This window comes from Mobula hypostoma, chromosome 3 (genome assembly GCF_963921235.1).
Source record: "Mobula hypostoma chromosome 3, sMobHyp1.1, whole genome shotgun sequence".
Lineage (NCBI taxonomy): Eukaryota > Metazoa > Chordata > Chondrichthyes > Myliobatiformes > Myliobatidae > Mobula > Mobula hypostoma.
Genome location: NC_086099.1, coordinates 880754 through 895801, shown reverse-complemented (window position 1 = coordinate 895801; position 15048 = coordinate 880754). Strand labels below are relative to the sequence as shown.

General features: G+C 45.3%; 1 protein-coding gene across 2 annotated transcripts in view; it reads left to right on the top strand.

Annotated features, from left to right (window-relative positions):
* Window positions 1–15048, top strand: part of LOC134343341 (uncharacterized) — a 207682-nt gene that overhangs the window by 56222 nt on the left and 136412 nt on the right. For both annotated transcript variants that reach the window (XM_063042027.1, XM_063042028.1), the window contains exon 8: window positions 11334–11384. In XM_063042027.1, coding sequence (XP_062898097.1) covers window positions 11334–11384 — 51 coding nt within the window. The remainder of the gene's footprint in view (window positions 1–11333; window positions 11385–15048) is intronic.

Here is a 15048-nt window from a genome sequence, read left to right as displayed (position 1 = left end):
GAGATATTGCATCTGCCGTTGACCTTTTGCTCCGGTAGGCGAATTGCTAAGCGTCGAGGTTGACCGGTTGGCTGTGGTTGATGTGTGCCATAACTAATCGCTCGAAGCACTTCATACCAATTGATGTCAGAGCCCTAGGTCGATAGTCAGTCAGGCATGCCACCTTGCTCTTCTTCAGCACCGGGTTTATCGTTGCCTTCTTAAAGCACGAGGGAATCTTAGACTGAAGCAGGGAGCAGTTGAAGATGTCAGCCAACACTCCAGCTAGCTCGCTTGCACAGGCCCGGAGGACCCGTCCCGGGGCGCCATCTGGGCCCGTCGCCTTCCTTGGATTTATCTTCAGGAAAACCTTATAACGTCCTCCTCGGTGACGAGGAATCTCGATTCCACCAGGTCTGGTTCATCTGGTGGGAGCGGGACAGTCCTCATCTGTTCGAATCTTGCGTAGAATACATTAAGTTCGTCAGGAAGAAAAGCGCTACAGTTATTGATATTCCCAGCCTTTTCCTTGCGCCCAATGATCTTAATTAGACCCTGCCATAGTCTATCGGCATCTCTCTGCTTCGTCTGGGCTTCCAACTTGGCTCGATATTGCCTCTTGGCGCCCTTAATAACTTTCCGGAGTTCACGCATAATTCAGGGACTGAAGAGGAGCATATGAGAAGTGTTTGGCAGTTTTGGTCAGTAATCTCTGCAATTAAAAAGAATGCGTGGGGATCTCATGGAGACCTACCGAATATTGAAAGGAGTAGGTCAGGTGGATGCGGACAGGATGTTTCCTGCGTGAGGAATCCAGAACTAGAGGGTATTACTTCCAAATCCAGGCGCGATTGCTTAGAATAGAGGTAAGGAGGGTTTTCTATTTTTTTTTAAAAAAAGGAGTAGTGAATCTATAGTTGCTCTCCTACTGTCATGGTCCGATTAGGGGTCCCTTTAAATTTACCTTGTTTATGTTCCGATCCGGACCGTTGATTCCCTGTTTTCCCGTGTCCTTCGGCTTTGGTGATTAGAAGCAATTAACAGTCGGCTGAACCGGTAGTTTATCGTCTCCGGCTTTCAGCTGTCCGGTGTGGGAGTGTCTGCAAAGTTACTGTATATCAATGTCATCTGGCCGGAGCAAGCATTGTCTCCGCCCGAAGCGAATGCCGGTAATTCGCCTTTCCTCACCGGAGCGACCCTGTCCAGTTACCTCGCCGAAGTGAGCCTGCAAAGTTTCCTCATCAAGGTGGGTCCGTCAGTTAACCCGCCGGAGAGAACCAACAGCCGCTGTCTTCTGTTCCCGGGCCAAGTCTAGAACTCGGCACTACCCGGCGGTTCCAAGCACCACGTCCTGGCTCCGGCGGCGTCCGAGTGCCACGTCCACGTCCCGGTCCTGGCGGTTTCCCAGTTCAGAGGCTAGTCCTTGCCCTAGCGGTCTGTGATTCCTGTCCTACCCCCTTGTCTGAATCCCTTCTCTGCCCCTCTCGCCTCTAGACCTCGTTTGCAGCCCCTGCCTGCACTTCAGTCTAGTTCCATCACCGGAGCGAGACAGGTACTGTCTAGTGTTCATTCGTCTTGGTCTGGTCTTGTCTTGTCTTGTCCTCGCCTCCGTGGGGTAAGTCAGGCCGTCTTGCCGTTGCCCCGTGGGGAGTCATGTCTTGTCTTGTCCTGTCCTCCCTCTGGGGTAAGTCAGGCCGTCTTACCGTTGCCCCGCGGAACGTCATGAGTCCCGGCCCCATGTCCTGTACCCAAGGAGGAGTCCCGGCTCTCTGTTCTGAGTATGTGTCCATGGTTGCATGTACCTGCTCTCCCGAGACCGAGGCTCTGAGTTCCCATGTTCCTCCTCTCCCTAGCCCATGTCATGTCCATGCCTAGTTCTGGGGTCCAAGCCCGAGGCAAGACCCATGTACTGGGTCCTTGCCCAGTCTCGGGCTCGGAGTCCATACCCTAGCCTCTTCATGTCTCCTCTAGGTCTGGGAGCCGATTCCTAGTCCAAGTCCAGACCCTTGGTCCCAGCCTAGTCATAGTCCTGAGTCCTTATCCTGTTCGCTACTCCTGCTTCTGCTTTGCTCTCTTGGAATCGAACCATAAACTAAATGTAAGTAACAAACAAGATGTGTCTTGCATTGGGTCCACCCTTGCTCCCAATGCCCCGCCATTGTGACAGCTACAGACTGCGGTGGAGCCAAAGTCCTTGCGTATAATTAAGGTGCAAGTTTTTTTTTTTCGGATCGGTCTCGACACAAAAGTCTATGGCGAGAAGGCAGCTGCGTAGGTTTGAGTGTGATCCGGGATCAGCCATTATGTCATCGAGAGCTCGATGGGCTGAATGGCCCGATTTTGTACCTATGTCTTATGTTCTTATGGCCTATGAACCTTCGTTCATTTAATCCTCTCTACCGCGGAGCCATATTTTTCGCAGGGGCTTAATGTTTCACGGCGCCTTCCTGAAGTCCACAATAATGTCCTTTGTCTTCTCCACGATTAGGCTTCGGTTGTTTGTCTTACACCAATCCCCCAGGCGCTCTGTTTCCTCTCTACTCCCTCTCGACATCGTTCTTGATAAAGCAAACAATAGTTCTGCTATATGGAAACACATTGACACGGTTTGATCACCAAACCGATTGTTCCTATCGATCAGGTCATCATTCTTCCACATGAGACGAAGCTCATCGAGCTGCAACTCTTGTTTCTTAATACGTTTTCTCCGGAGCTGCAGCTTGCTGCCGCTGGTGCAAATGTGTTTATTCGGGAAGCTGAACGTCAGCCGGACTTCCCACATTCCTACACTGCCCCAGGAACGATTCTTATACAAACACTCCGCTCTAATCAATGTGGAATGGACAAACAAGTAGAGGGAGGGAGAGAGGGAGAGTTACAAGACAATTTATCTCACTAAATCTGATCTCCCGAAAGCCTGATGAACCAGACTCACTGTTAAAAACTGGCACCTTCCGTTAATGAATCCCAGATGATGATTGGTCGCCTCTTAAATCAGAAAACAAAACTTTGAAATAATTGCTGCCTTTAAATTTTGATAGCCGCCCGATTAAAAACCTAGCTCTTTTGATGCAGCCCTGCCGTGTATTGTCAGACGAGGCGAAAACTGGCTCGAAACTCTGTCTTTTCATATTGTCTGCCCATGACTCAGATAAAGGAACTGATGCCTTTGTGGTAATGTTTGCGGATGATACGAAGATGGGTGGAGGGGTGGGTAGTTCTGAGGAGGTTTAGAGATTATACCAGAACATACAAATTGGACGAATCTGCAAAAATGTGGCAGTTGGGAAACGGTGTTGGGAAATGTATGATAACGCATTTTGCTTAAAGGATCAATAATGTGGACTTATCTAAATAGGGAATGGGAACAATCATGCCGAAAGACTTGGGAGACCTCGTGCAAGTTTCCCAAAAGGTTAATTTACAGGCTGAGTCTGGGATAAGAAAAACAAATTCAGTGGTGCCGTTTATTTTATAAGGAATAGAATATAAAAGCAATGACAAAATGCTGACCCTGTTTCAGACACTAGTAAGCCGCACTTGCAGATTTTTCAACGGTTTTAGGCCACTTTTCTCAGAAAGGATGTGTTGTCTTTGGAGAGAGTTCAGTGGATGTACATGAGAATGATTCCGGGACTGATGGAGTTAACTTATCAGATGCTTTTGACACCTTTAGAGCTCCAAACAGGTAGTTGCGATCGATCGCGTCCTCATTCTCCTGTATGAGACGAAGGTCGTCGATCTATAGCTCTTGATACTTGACAAGTTTTCGCAGGAACTGTATCTTTGTGCCCCTGCTGCAGATGTGTTCATCTGGGATGCCGGCCGTCTGCCAGACTTCCCACTTCACATCCGCGTACAGAACACTACTTCCGGAGCGATTCTCACCTAAACACTATGCCCTAGTAAATGAGGAATTGAGAAATAAGTACACAGAGAGAGAGAGAGAGCAACTTACAAGACAATCTACCTCACCAAAGCCTGATCTCGCCTAAGCCTGATGAGCAGAACCATCTTCCAAAACAGGTCTCGTTGGACCCTTTCTAATAAATTCCACTTTCTAAATGGTCGCTCCTGAATTCAGAAATTTAACAAAAACAGACAAAAAAAGCAAAAACTTTTTCAAAATCTGGATCGCTGCCTAATGAAAAAAGCAACTTTTCCTGCACCCCGATGTGGAATGACCAGCTCAGCGAAAACTCACTCGAAACTCTGTTCCTTTTTTTTAATCTTCTGCGCGTTGCTGACTGAAATGTATCTCTGTTTACGCATAGTCACTTGCTGATTGGTCACTCCATGATTTCAGAAAATCTGCCGCAAACTTCTACATTCAAAATCTCGATCGTCCTGCTTATGAATTAGCTCCTTTCTCGCACCTCCGGATGTGGATTGTCCACGTAGTACAGCAATCTACAGATAACTGCCTGGAGGTCCAGTTTGTCCGCTTTCTATCGAGCTCGTAAAATCACTCTGCAGGTCTCCCTCACCTTATCTATCGATACCATTGGTACGAATATACTGCAAGACATGTCTGCTCACCCTTGCCCTTGGTGATCTTTCGGACCCGATCTGAGACACTCCTGACCCTGGCAAAAGGCAGACAGCATACCAGCCCTTTATCTCAGTCGCCCCCACAGAATCTCGTCTATGTTCCTCGATCTATAGAGTCTCCTATCTACACAGCTGTTAGATTTATCTCTCTGCTCTGTTCTGCCACGTCGCTAGTCTCTGTGCAAAAGACCGGGTGTCTGTGTCTCCCCGTGGTTGGCCGTCCTCCACAACAGTTTCTGAATTTGTACTCATTACTCTGGCGAAATTGCCACGGGCGCACTCTGTCCTTGCTGTGCATTTCCTTTGCTTTACTTGGCAATCACACAGCTACGGTCTAATGTAAACTAGCTCCCTACTGTTCCTATCTATCAGCTTTTTCATTGTCCCGAATTCGTGGTAGATCATCAACTGCTTTTTGAGTTTTTTCATACTTTCTTTCAGAAGATGCAGCTCGCTGCAGTAATTGCAGATTTGTTTATCGAAGAGGAGGACGTCTTCTAGACATCCCGCATCGCAAATAGGTTATAGAAACTTGACTCTGGAACAGTTCTCGCTAGCAGACGTGGAATGGAGAAACTCAATGATACATAGCCAGCTACTTTACCCTCGCCTAAGCCGGAGGATCTTAGACTGCCTGGCCTACTCAAAGGCATTGCCTGTACACTTGCAACTGAATTTTCCGCCTTTTCTAACGAACCCTCTCTGTGGATTGGTCGCCGCACACCACCTCCCCCTTGAATGCTGGCCAAATTACTGGTGTCTTCCACAGCGATGACCGATGCAAAGTATCAGCGATTGCGCTCATCCCCGATTTCCCTGAATCCCATGCAAACCTCTGCAGAATCACCTTCAATTTATAATTGTTCCATCTAGCCTATTGTTTATTGTTTCCCTATCTTAACATCTGTTCTTCTAGGGTCCTTGTGCTGTCCGTATTAATTGTACAAAGTGCGCTCATGATTTTCACGTCGTCACCCACAGCCAGCTCTTCATCTCATTTCATGTGCTCAGCCTTTAGCCCTGTTTAATAACTTACCCGAGCTATGGCCCGACTTTCAGCTCTGCTCTCTGCACGCTTCCCGTCGCAGTTCTACGTCGCTGAGCATTCCGCTTTGCTGGCAGGTCGTCTAATGATTTGTTTACTTCACATTTCTCAAACTTATCCCTTTTCAAATTGACCTGCTCGAACGTTTTGACAGTGAATGAGAAATGCGGGACGCTCTGACAGGACTGGGAAATGGACCAAAGGATGGTTTAATGATCCAGGAAGCTGATTACAGGTTACTGATTCCAGAGATATTTTTTTCTATTTTTCCCCACAGGAAACGCAGATGCAGAAAATATCCAACTTCGCGACGTTGTAGACATCGCTTGAAAGTAGAACTCGAAGTCTAGGTCTGTGCGCGGGGCGATTAAAGTGATGCCGTATCGAATGACTGCTCTATCTGCGGACGGGTCGGGAACGCTTCGGTAACAACTTGCGATCCGAGCTCGTTAAGCAGCTGCATGCGGCACATTGTCAAAGCCTTTCAGAAAATCTAAGGAAACAACAAAAAATTGCTTTTCTGTGCAGTCATATTTACTGGAGATGCAGCAGAACTGGAATCATTTCGATACAGCTGAGGATGAGCCAGCTGATTTATATGTAGATGATGTGCGTGATATGCATGTAACGGAGGAGATGTCAGGGATTGGGTACATATCTAAACAGAGCAAAGAGTTAAATTCTACCACAGAGGTAAAATTCAGTAGGAGCAAAGAATGCGGGACTGAAGCTGCTATATTTAAATGACCTTAGCATTCAGAATAGAGTGGCCGAACTCCTGGCGCAATTAGAGGTTTTTTCGCTATGACGTCGTGAGCGTCACTGAGTAGTAGTTGATGAAGGCCGTAGTGGGGAAGTTATCATCTAAGGATACAGTATACTATGTATCAAACAAGCCGGCAGGAAGGCAGTGGGCGGTTTTGTTGCTACCAGATGGTATTACGTTTTTAGAAAGAGGTACATTTTTTAGTCAGAGAATGTGGAAGCGTTGTTAGTGGAGTTACAAAATTGCAAGGGTTAAAACGTTGTGGGAATCTTACATAGATCTCAAAATCGCAGACAGTACGTGCGATTTTAAATTGCAAAGGCAGCTCGAAGAGACATGTATGGAGGAAAATGACTCAATTGTAATGGAGACTTCACCAGCAGGTCGATTCCGACAAGTTCAGTCAAGGCGGTGTCGGATGTTAAGAGATTAATTTGGTGAATGCCTACGAGATGGCTTTTTAGAGCAGCTTAAACCATAGAAACCATAGAAACTACAGCACAGAAACAGGCCTTTTGGCCCTTCTTGGCTGTGCCGAACCATTTTCTGCCTAGTCCCACTGACCTGCACACGGACCATATCCCTCCATTCACCTCCCATCCATGTATCTGTCCAATTTATTCTTAAATGTTAAAAAAGAACCCGCATTTACCACCTCGTCTGGCAGCTCATTCCATACTCCCACCACTCTCTGTGTGAAGAAGCCCCCACTAATGTTCCCTTTAAACTTTCCCCCCCTCACCCTAAACCAATGTCTTCTGTTTTTTTTTTCTCCCCTTGCCTCAGTGGAAAAAGCCTGCTTGCATTCACTCTATCTATACCCATCATAAATTTTATATACCTCTATGAAATCTCCTCTCATTCTTCTACGCTCCAGGGAATGAAGTCCTAATCTATTCAACCTTTCTCTGTAACTGAGTTTCTCAAGTCCCAGCAACATCCTTGTAAACCTTCTCTGCACTCTTTCAACCATCTTTATATCCTTCCTGTAATTTGCTGACCAAAACTGAACACAATACTCCAGATTCGGCCTCACCAATGTCTTATACAACCTCATCATAACATTCCAGCTCTTATACTCAATACTTTGATTAATAAAGGCCAATGTACCAAAAGCTCTCTTTACGACCCTATCTACCTGTGACGCCACTTTTAGGGAATTTTGTATCTGTATTCCCAGATCCCTCTGTTCCACTGCACTCCTCAGTGCCTTACCATTAACCCTGTATGTTCTACATTGGTTTGTCCTTCCAACGTGCAATACCTCACACTTGTCAGTATTAAACTCCATCTGCCATTTTTTAGCCCATTTTTCCAGCTGGTCCAGGTCCCTCTGCAGGCTCTGAAAACCTTCCTCACTGTCTACTACACCTCCAGTCTTCGTATAATCAGCAAACTTGCTGATGCAATTTACCACATTATCATCCAGGTCATTGATATAGATGACAAATAACAATGGACCCAGCACTGATCCCTGTGGCACACCACTAGTCACAGGCGTCCACTCAGAGAAGCAATTCTCTACCACCACTCTTTAGCTTCTTCCATTGAGCCAATGTCTAATCCAATTTACTACCTTTCCATGTATACCTAGCGACTGAATTTTCCTAACTAACCTCCCAAGCGGGACCTTGTCAAAGGCCTTACTGAAATCCATGTAGACAATATCCACTGCCTTCCCTTCATCCACTTTCCTGGTAACCTCCTCGAAAAACTCCAATAGATTGGTCAAACATGACCTACCACGCACAAAGCCATGTTGACTCTCCCTAATAAGTCCCTGTCTATCCAAATGCTTGTAGATTCTGTCTCTTAGTACTTAGTAAATTTATGATGGGTGTAGATAGAGTGAATGCAAGCAGGCTTTTTCCACTGAGGCAAGGGGAGGAAAAAAAACAGAAGACATGGGTTTAGGGTGAGGGGGGAAAATTTACCTACTACCGACGTTAAATTTACTGGCCTATAATTTCCCGGATTACTTTTCGATCCTTTTTTAAACAACGGAACAACATGAGCCACTCTCCAATCCTCCGGCACCTCACCTGTAGACAGCGACATTTTAAATGTTTCAGCCAGGGCCCCTGCAATTTCAACACTAGTCTCCTTCAAGGTCCGAGGGAACACCTTGTCAGGTCCCGGGGATTTATCCACTTTAATTTTCCTCAAGACAGCAAGGACCTCCTCCTTTTCGATCTGTACAGTTTCCATGATCTCACTACTTGTTTCCCTTAATTCCATAGACTTCATGCCAGTTTCTTTAGTAAACACAGACGCAAAAAACCTATTTAAGATCTCCCCCATTTCCTTTGGTTCGGCACATAGCCGCCCACTCTGATCTTCAAGAGGACCAATTTTTTCCCTTTTGCTCTTAATATACCTGTAAAAGCTCTTCGGATTATTCTTCACTTTGACTGCCAAGGCAACCTCATGTCTTCTTTTAGCCCTCCTGATTTCTTTCTTAAATATTTTCTTGCACTTCTTATGCTCCTCAAGCACCTTATTTACTCCCTGCTTCCTATACATGTCATACAACTCCCTCTTTTTCTTTATCAGAGTTGCAATATCGCTTGAGAACCAAGGTTCCTTATTCCTATTCACCTCGCTTTTAATCCTGACAGGAACATACAAATCCTGCACTCTCCAAAATTTCTGCTATGAAGGCTTCCCACCTACCGATCACATCCATGCCGGAGAACAACCTGTCCCAATCCACGCTTTTTAGATCCTTTCTCGTTTCTTCAAATTTGGCCTTCTTCCAGTTAAGAACCTCAACGCTAGGACCAGATCTATCCTTGTCCATGATCAAGCTTGTGCTCGAGGCTACTCGGGAAAAACTTTCCTGGGATGGATGCTCTGTAATAACCCATCTCTTCCTCAGGAATTTAACATAATTTAACCCTAAGGAGGCAATGATGCTATAGTGCATAAAGGATTCATACTTCAATTTGAGAGAGCAGCATAACTTGCATGTATCAGTCACCAGGTTGCAATTCGATGAAGTGCGGAGTTAGAGACGCTGAAGGGGTCGATAGTTCACAGACGTTAATCCGAACACTGTGAAAGGGAAAATAAAACGATAAATGCTAAGCTAAACAGGAAACAAAAGAAAACCTTAAATGGAAAACGAAGCCTACACTGCGGCTGAAAAGAACAACTGAGAATAAAACCAATACCGCTGGATTTCAAAGTAGTTTGACTCGACAGTCCAATTTCTCAAGCAACGTGGAATACAAACATCCAGTGGAGCTTTGCTGTTCTGTGCCCATGTCTCGACAAATACTCCGACGGACCGAATGGAGTTAAGTAACAGTGAAATAATAATTAGCAGGCACGTGCATATTCACAGGCGCAATTTCCGAATCTGCTGCGCTGCCGAATCTGTGGTGGTGACAGCCTCAGTATTGTACTGGAATAAAGGGCGTTGCAGGAGCATGAGGGTGGAGATGTCCAGGTGGATTGGGTAGGATACGGGCGAGGTTCATGGCAGAAAAGACAAAGCGAATGATTCTGGGTATAATTCAAATAGAGCGGAATACATATAAATCATAAAATTGGCAGATCCATAACGGTGTTGGGAAATGTATTATAATGTCCCATGCTTGAAGTAACAATAGAGCAGATTATTATCTAAGTGGGGAGGAAGTTCCGTTATCAGACGTGCAAAGACACCTGGGAGTCCTCGTGCAAGTCTCTCAAAGTGTTGACTTATAGGTTGAGTCTGTCGTAAAGAAATCAAATGCAATGGTGCTATTTATTTAAAGAGGAGTAAAATGTAAAAGCAAGGAGGTAATGATAAGCCTTTATAAGACACCAGTAAGGCCGCAGTCGGAGTATTGACAACAGATTTGGGCCAGAGGAAGTTCATGAGGGCAATTCCAGGACTGAAGGAGTTAACATATGAAGAGCGTTTGGCAGCTTTGGGATGTACTCTCTGGAATTTGAAATAATACGTGGTGAAATCATAGAGACTTACCGAATAGACAGGGTGGATGTGGAGAGGATGTCTCCTGTCGAGGGCATAACCTTCAATTTGAGCCATGAATCTTTAGAAACCATGTAAGGGTGACTTCAAAAAACAGTTTATCCACGTGGCGCAGGAATCAAGAGGCTACTGCATTGGAGGTTCCGGTGTTTCTGCTTTCCATCTAGCTTCCTAAAAACTCTCTTCTGGACCTCCTCCTCTTGTCTATCTACATCATTGGTGCCAATATGCACCAAAGCCTACGGTTGCTTCAGTTCCTTAGTAAGTTTTCTCAGAAGCTGCAGCTCGGTGCATCAGGTGCAGATTGGTTTATCCGGGAGAGTGGACGACGTCCAGACCTCCCGCATTGCAAACACACGACAAAACATTGCCCCTGTACCACTTCTCACTATACGCCGAGGATTGGAGAAATAAGATCACAATGATAGAGTTGCCCGATACGTTCCCACCGCCTACCATTGAGTATCTTAGAGTGGCGCACTCTGAAGCCTAGCACACTCAAAGCCATGGCCCCGACACCTGCACTTGCACTTGCATCATGCTCAATTTGTAATTCTGCCCTTTAGCCAGAAGCTTATTCTTTCCATATTTTCAAAACTGCTCTTCCAGGGTTCTATTGTTATCCGTCTTAATCGTACAAAGTGCGCTGTTGCGATTTCACGTGCTCACCTACAGCCGGCTCTTCAACACAGTTCAGGTGCTCAGCCTTTTACCGTATTTAATAACTCAGCCGAGATCTGTCCCAGCTCTGAGCTCCCTCTGAGCACCCTGCAGGTCGCAGGTCTGCGTCGCTGAGCACCCCGCTTTTCTAGCAGGCCCTCTTACTCGTTGCTTTCTTCACATTCTTCAAACTCATCTCTTTTCGAAATGACCTGCTGGAACTTTCTGACAGAGAATCAGAACAGTGATACTCACTGACTGGGCCGGGAACAAGTCATGATATTTTAATAAGCCGCGAAGCAGATAGTTTCCAGATTACGTAGATATAATTATTTCTATTTTGTTCACAGGTTTGGCTTCAACTATCCACTTGCAATAGAGAAACCTTCTGAATCTGACGGGTAAGTGGAGATCGAAGACTGTGAATGTGCGCGGAGAGATAAATGGACCAAAATTTTGTTGTATAGAGTGGGTGCTGAAACTGACAGTAAGGTGAAAGTGCTCCGGTAACACAATGTGATCGTAGCTCGTTAAGCCGCCTCATCTGTGGCACTTTGTGAAATCCTTCTAGAAAATTGAATAAAACAACAATTGATTTTTCTTTGCGGTCAGATTTACTAGAGCTGTTGGGCATGGTTAAGATAATACGGCAGAGATAAGGGATCCAGTATGATACAGTTGATGATGATCCAGCCTGTTTATGATGACGTGGGTAACATACCTGTAAGAGAGGACAAGGGCACCAAAGCAAACAGATCAATTCTACCGCAGAGGTAAAATTCAAATGGTGAAGAATGCAGGAGAGACGCTGCCGCATTCAGTTGCGTAGAGCATTTAGAATGATATGGACGAACGAGTGGTGCGAGTGGTGCGGATAGTCAGAGGCATTTCCCCAGGGCTTAAGTGGTTACCACAACACGACACAGGTTTAAGGTGACAGGGACTGGATACAGAGGAGAAATCAGGGGTAAGTTTTTTTTTACTCAGAGAGCGATGAGTGCGTGGAATGGGCGGCCGGCGTCGGTGGTGGAGGTGGAAACGATTGGGTCTTTTAAAGGACTCCAGGATGGTTACGTGGAGGTTCGAAAAATAGAGGGCTATGGTAAAACCTATGTAGTTCTAAGGTAGGGACGTGTTCGGCACAGCTTTGTGGGCCGAATGACCTGTACTGTGATGTATGTTTTCTATGTTTCAATGTTTCGATGTAGTAATCTCGGGATTACAGCCTGGGTCACGTGACATTGAGAATAGGAATAGATTAAGGTGGATGATAAATGACTGGCTGCGTGATTGGAGTAGGGGGCAGGGATTCAGATTTATGGATCATTGGGACCAAAAACCTCTTTTGGGGCAGGCACGACCTGTACAAAGGACGGTTTGCACTTAAAGCCGAGGGGAACCAACATCGTGGCAGAGAGGTTTACTAAGGTTATTGGGGAGAGATGAAACTGGAAGCGGTGGGGGCGGGGGGTGGGAACAGAACTGAAGAGACGGAGGAAAAGGTGATCTGTTCACATATAGAGAACGCTTGGAGACAGTGCGGGAGGGAGGATAGGCAGGTATTGGAGAGTGAATACACAGAGACTGATGGTTTGAGATGTGTTTATTTTAAAGCAAGAGGCATTCTGAACAAAGCGGATGAGCTTAGAGCGTGGATGAGTACTTGGAGCTATGATATTGTGGCCATGACAGGGACTTGGAAGACTCACGGGCAGGAAAGGTTACTTTGAGGGACAGACTTAACATGTTTTAGAAAGGACAGGGAGGGAAGGAAAAGAGGTGGGGGCGTGGCACTTATGATCAGTGACAATGTCACGGCTCCAGAAAAGAAGGAAGTCATGGAGGAATCTTCTACTGTGTCTCCCTGGGTAGAAGTTAGAAACAGGAAGGGATCAATAACTCTACTGGGTGTTTTTTATAGACTACCCAATAGTAACAGGGACATCGAGGAGCAGGTAGGAGACTGATTCAGGAAAGGTGTAATAATAACAGGGTTGCCGTGGTGGAGATTTTAATTTCCCAAATATCGATTGGCATCTCCAAGGGCAAGGTGTTTAAACAGGGTGGAGTTTGTTAGGTATGGTCAGGAAAGGTGTCCTGACACAATATGTAGATAAGCCTAGAGGAGGAGAGGCTGTACTTGATTTGGTATTGGGAAATGGAACTGGTTATATATCAGGTCTCGCAGTGGGAGTGCATTTTGGAGACAGAGATCATAATTCCATCTCCTTTACCATAGCATTGGGGGAAATAGGAACAGACACGTTAGGAAAGCGTTTACTTGGCGTAAGGGGAAATATGACGCTATTGGCAGAAACTTGGAACCATAAATTGGGAACATATGTTATCAGGGAAATAAACGGAAGAAATGTGGCGAATGTTCAGGGGATATTTGCGTGGCGTTCTTTATAATTACGTTTTAATGAGACAGGATACAGGAACCGTGGTGTAGAAAGGCTGTTGATAATCTGATCAAGAAGTAAAGAAAAGTCTGTAAGTTCTAAAAGTAGGCCATGATAGAGATCTAGAAGATTATAATGCTAGCAGGAAGGCGCTTAAGAGTGAAATTAGTAGAGCCAGAAGGGGCCATGAGAAGGTCTTGGCGAGCAGGATTAAAAAAAAACCCAAGGCATTGTCCAGTATGTGAAGAGTAAGAGAATTGGACGTGAGAGAATAGGACCAATCAAGTGTAAAAGTGGAAGAAGTGTGTATGGAACCGAACAAGATAGCTAATGTACTTAAGGACTTAATTAATACTTTGCTTCAGTATTCACTACGCAAAATAATCTTGGCGACTCTAGGGATGACATACAGAGGATTAAAAACCTTGATCATACAGACATTAAGAAAGAGAAGTTCTGGAGGTTTTGGAAGGAATAAAGTTGTCTAAGTCTCCGGGACTGGACGAAGTGTACACTAGGCTATTGTGAGAGGCGAGGAGGGAGATGGCTGAACATCTAGCAATGATATTTGCATCAGCAATGCGGCGAGAGATGTTTCGGAAGATGGAGAGTTGCAGATATTGAAAGGATATAAGAAAGGAAGTAGAGAGAGCCCAGAAAATTATAGGCCTATGACTCTTACCTCAATGGTCGAGAACTTTTACAGAGACATAATATGATTAGCAATAATCAGCATGGCTTTGTCAAAGGCAGATCGTGCCTTACGAGCCTAATTGATTTTTTTGAGGATATGACTAAACACATTGATGAACGTAGAGCAGTAGATGTAGTGTATATGGATTTCAGCAAGGCATTTGATATAACCATTATAACAGTTACAGCACGAAAACAGGCCATCTCGGCCCTTCTAGTTCGTGCCGAACTCCTACTCTCACCTAGTCCCACCGACCTGCACTCGGTCCATAACCCTCCATTCCTTTCCTCTCCATATCTCTATCCAATTTAACTTTAAACGACAGCATCGAACCTGCCTCAACCACTTCTGCTGGAAGCTCATTTCACACAGCCACCACTCTCTGAGTAAAGAAGTTTCCCCTCATGTTACCCCTAAATTTTTGCCCATTAACTCTCAACACATGTCCTCTTGTTTGAATCCGCCCCCCATTCCCAATGGAAAAAGCCTATCCACGTCAACTCTATCAGTCCTTCTCATAACTTTAAACACCTCTATCCCCCCGATCCTTCTACGCTCCAAAGAATAAAGACTTAACTTGTTCAACCTTTCTCTGTAACTTAGGAGATGAAACCCAGGCAACATTTTAGTAAATCTCCTCTGTACTCTCTCAATTTTATTGACATCTTTCCTATAATTTGGTGACCAGAACGGTACATAATACTCCAAATTTGGCCTTACCAATACCTTATACAATTTCAACATTACACCCCAACTCTTATACTCAATGCTCTGATTAATAAGGGCCAGCATACCAAAAGCTTTCTTCACCTCCCTATCCACATGAGATTCCACCTTCAGGGAACAATGCACCATATATTCCTATATCCCTCTGTTCTACAGCATTCTTCAACGCCCTACCATTTACCATGATAAGGTACCCTATGCAAGGCTTATTCAGAATGTAAGGAGGCATGCGATCCAAGGGGA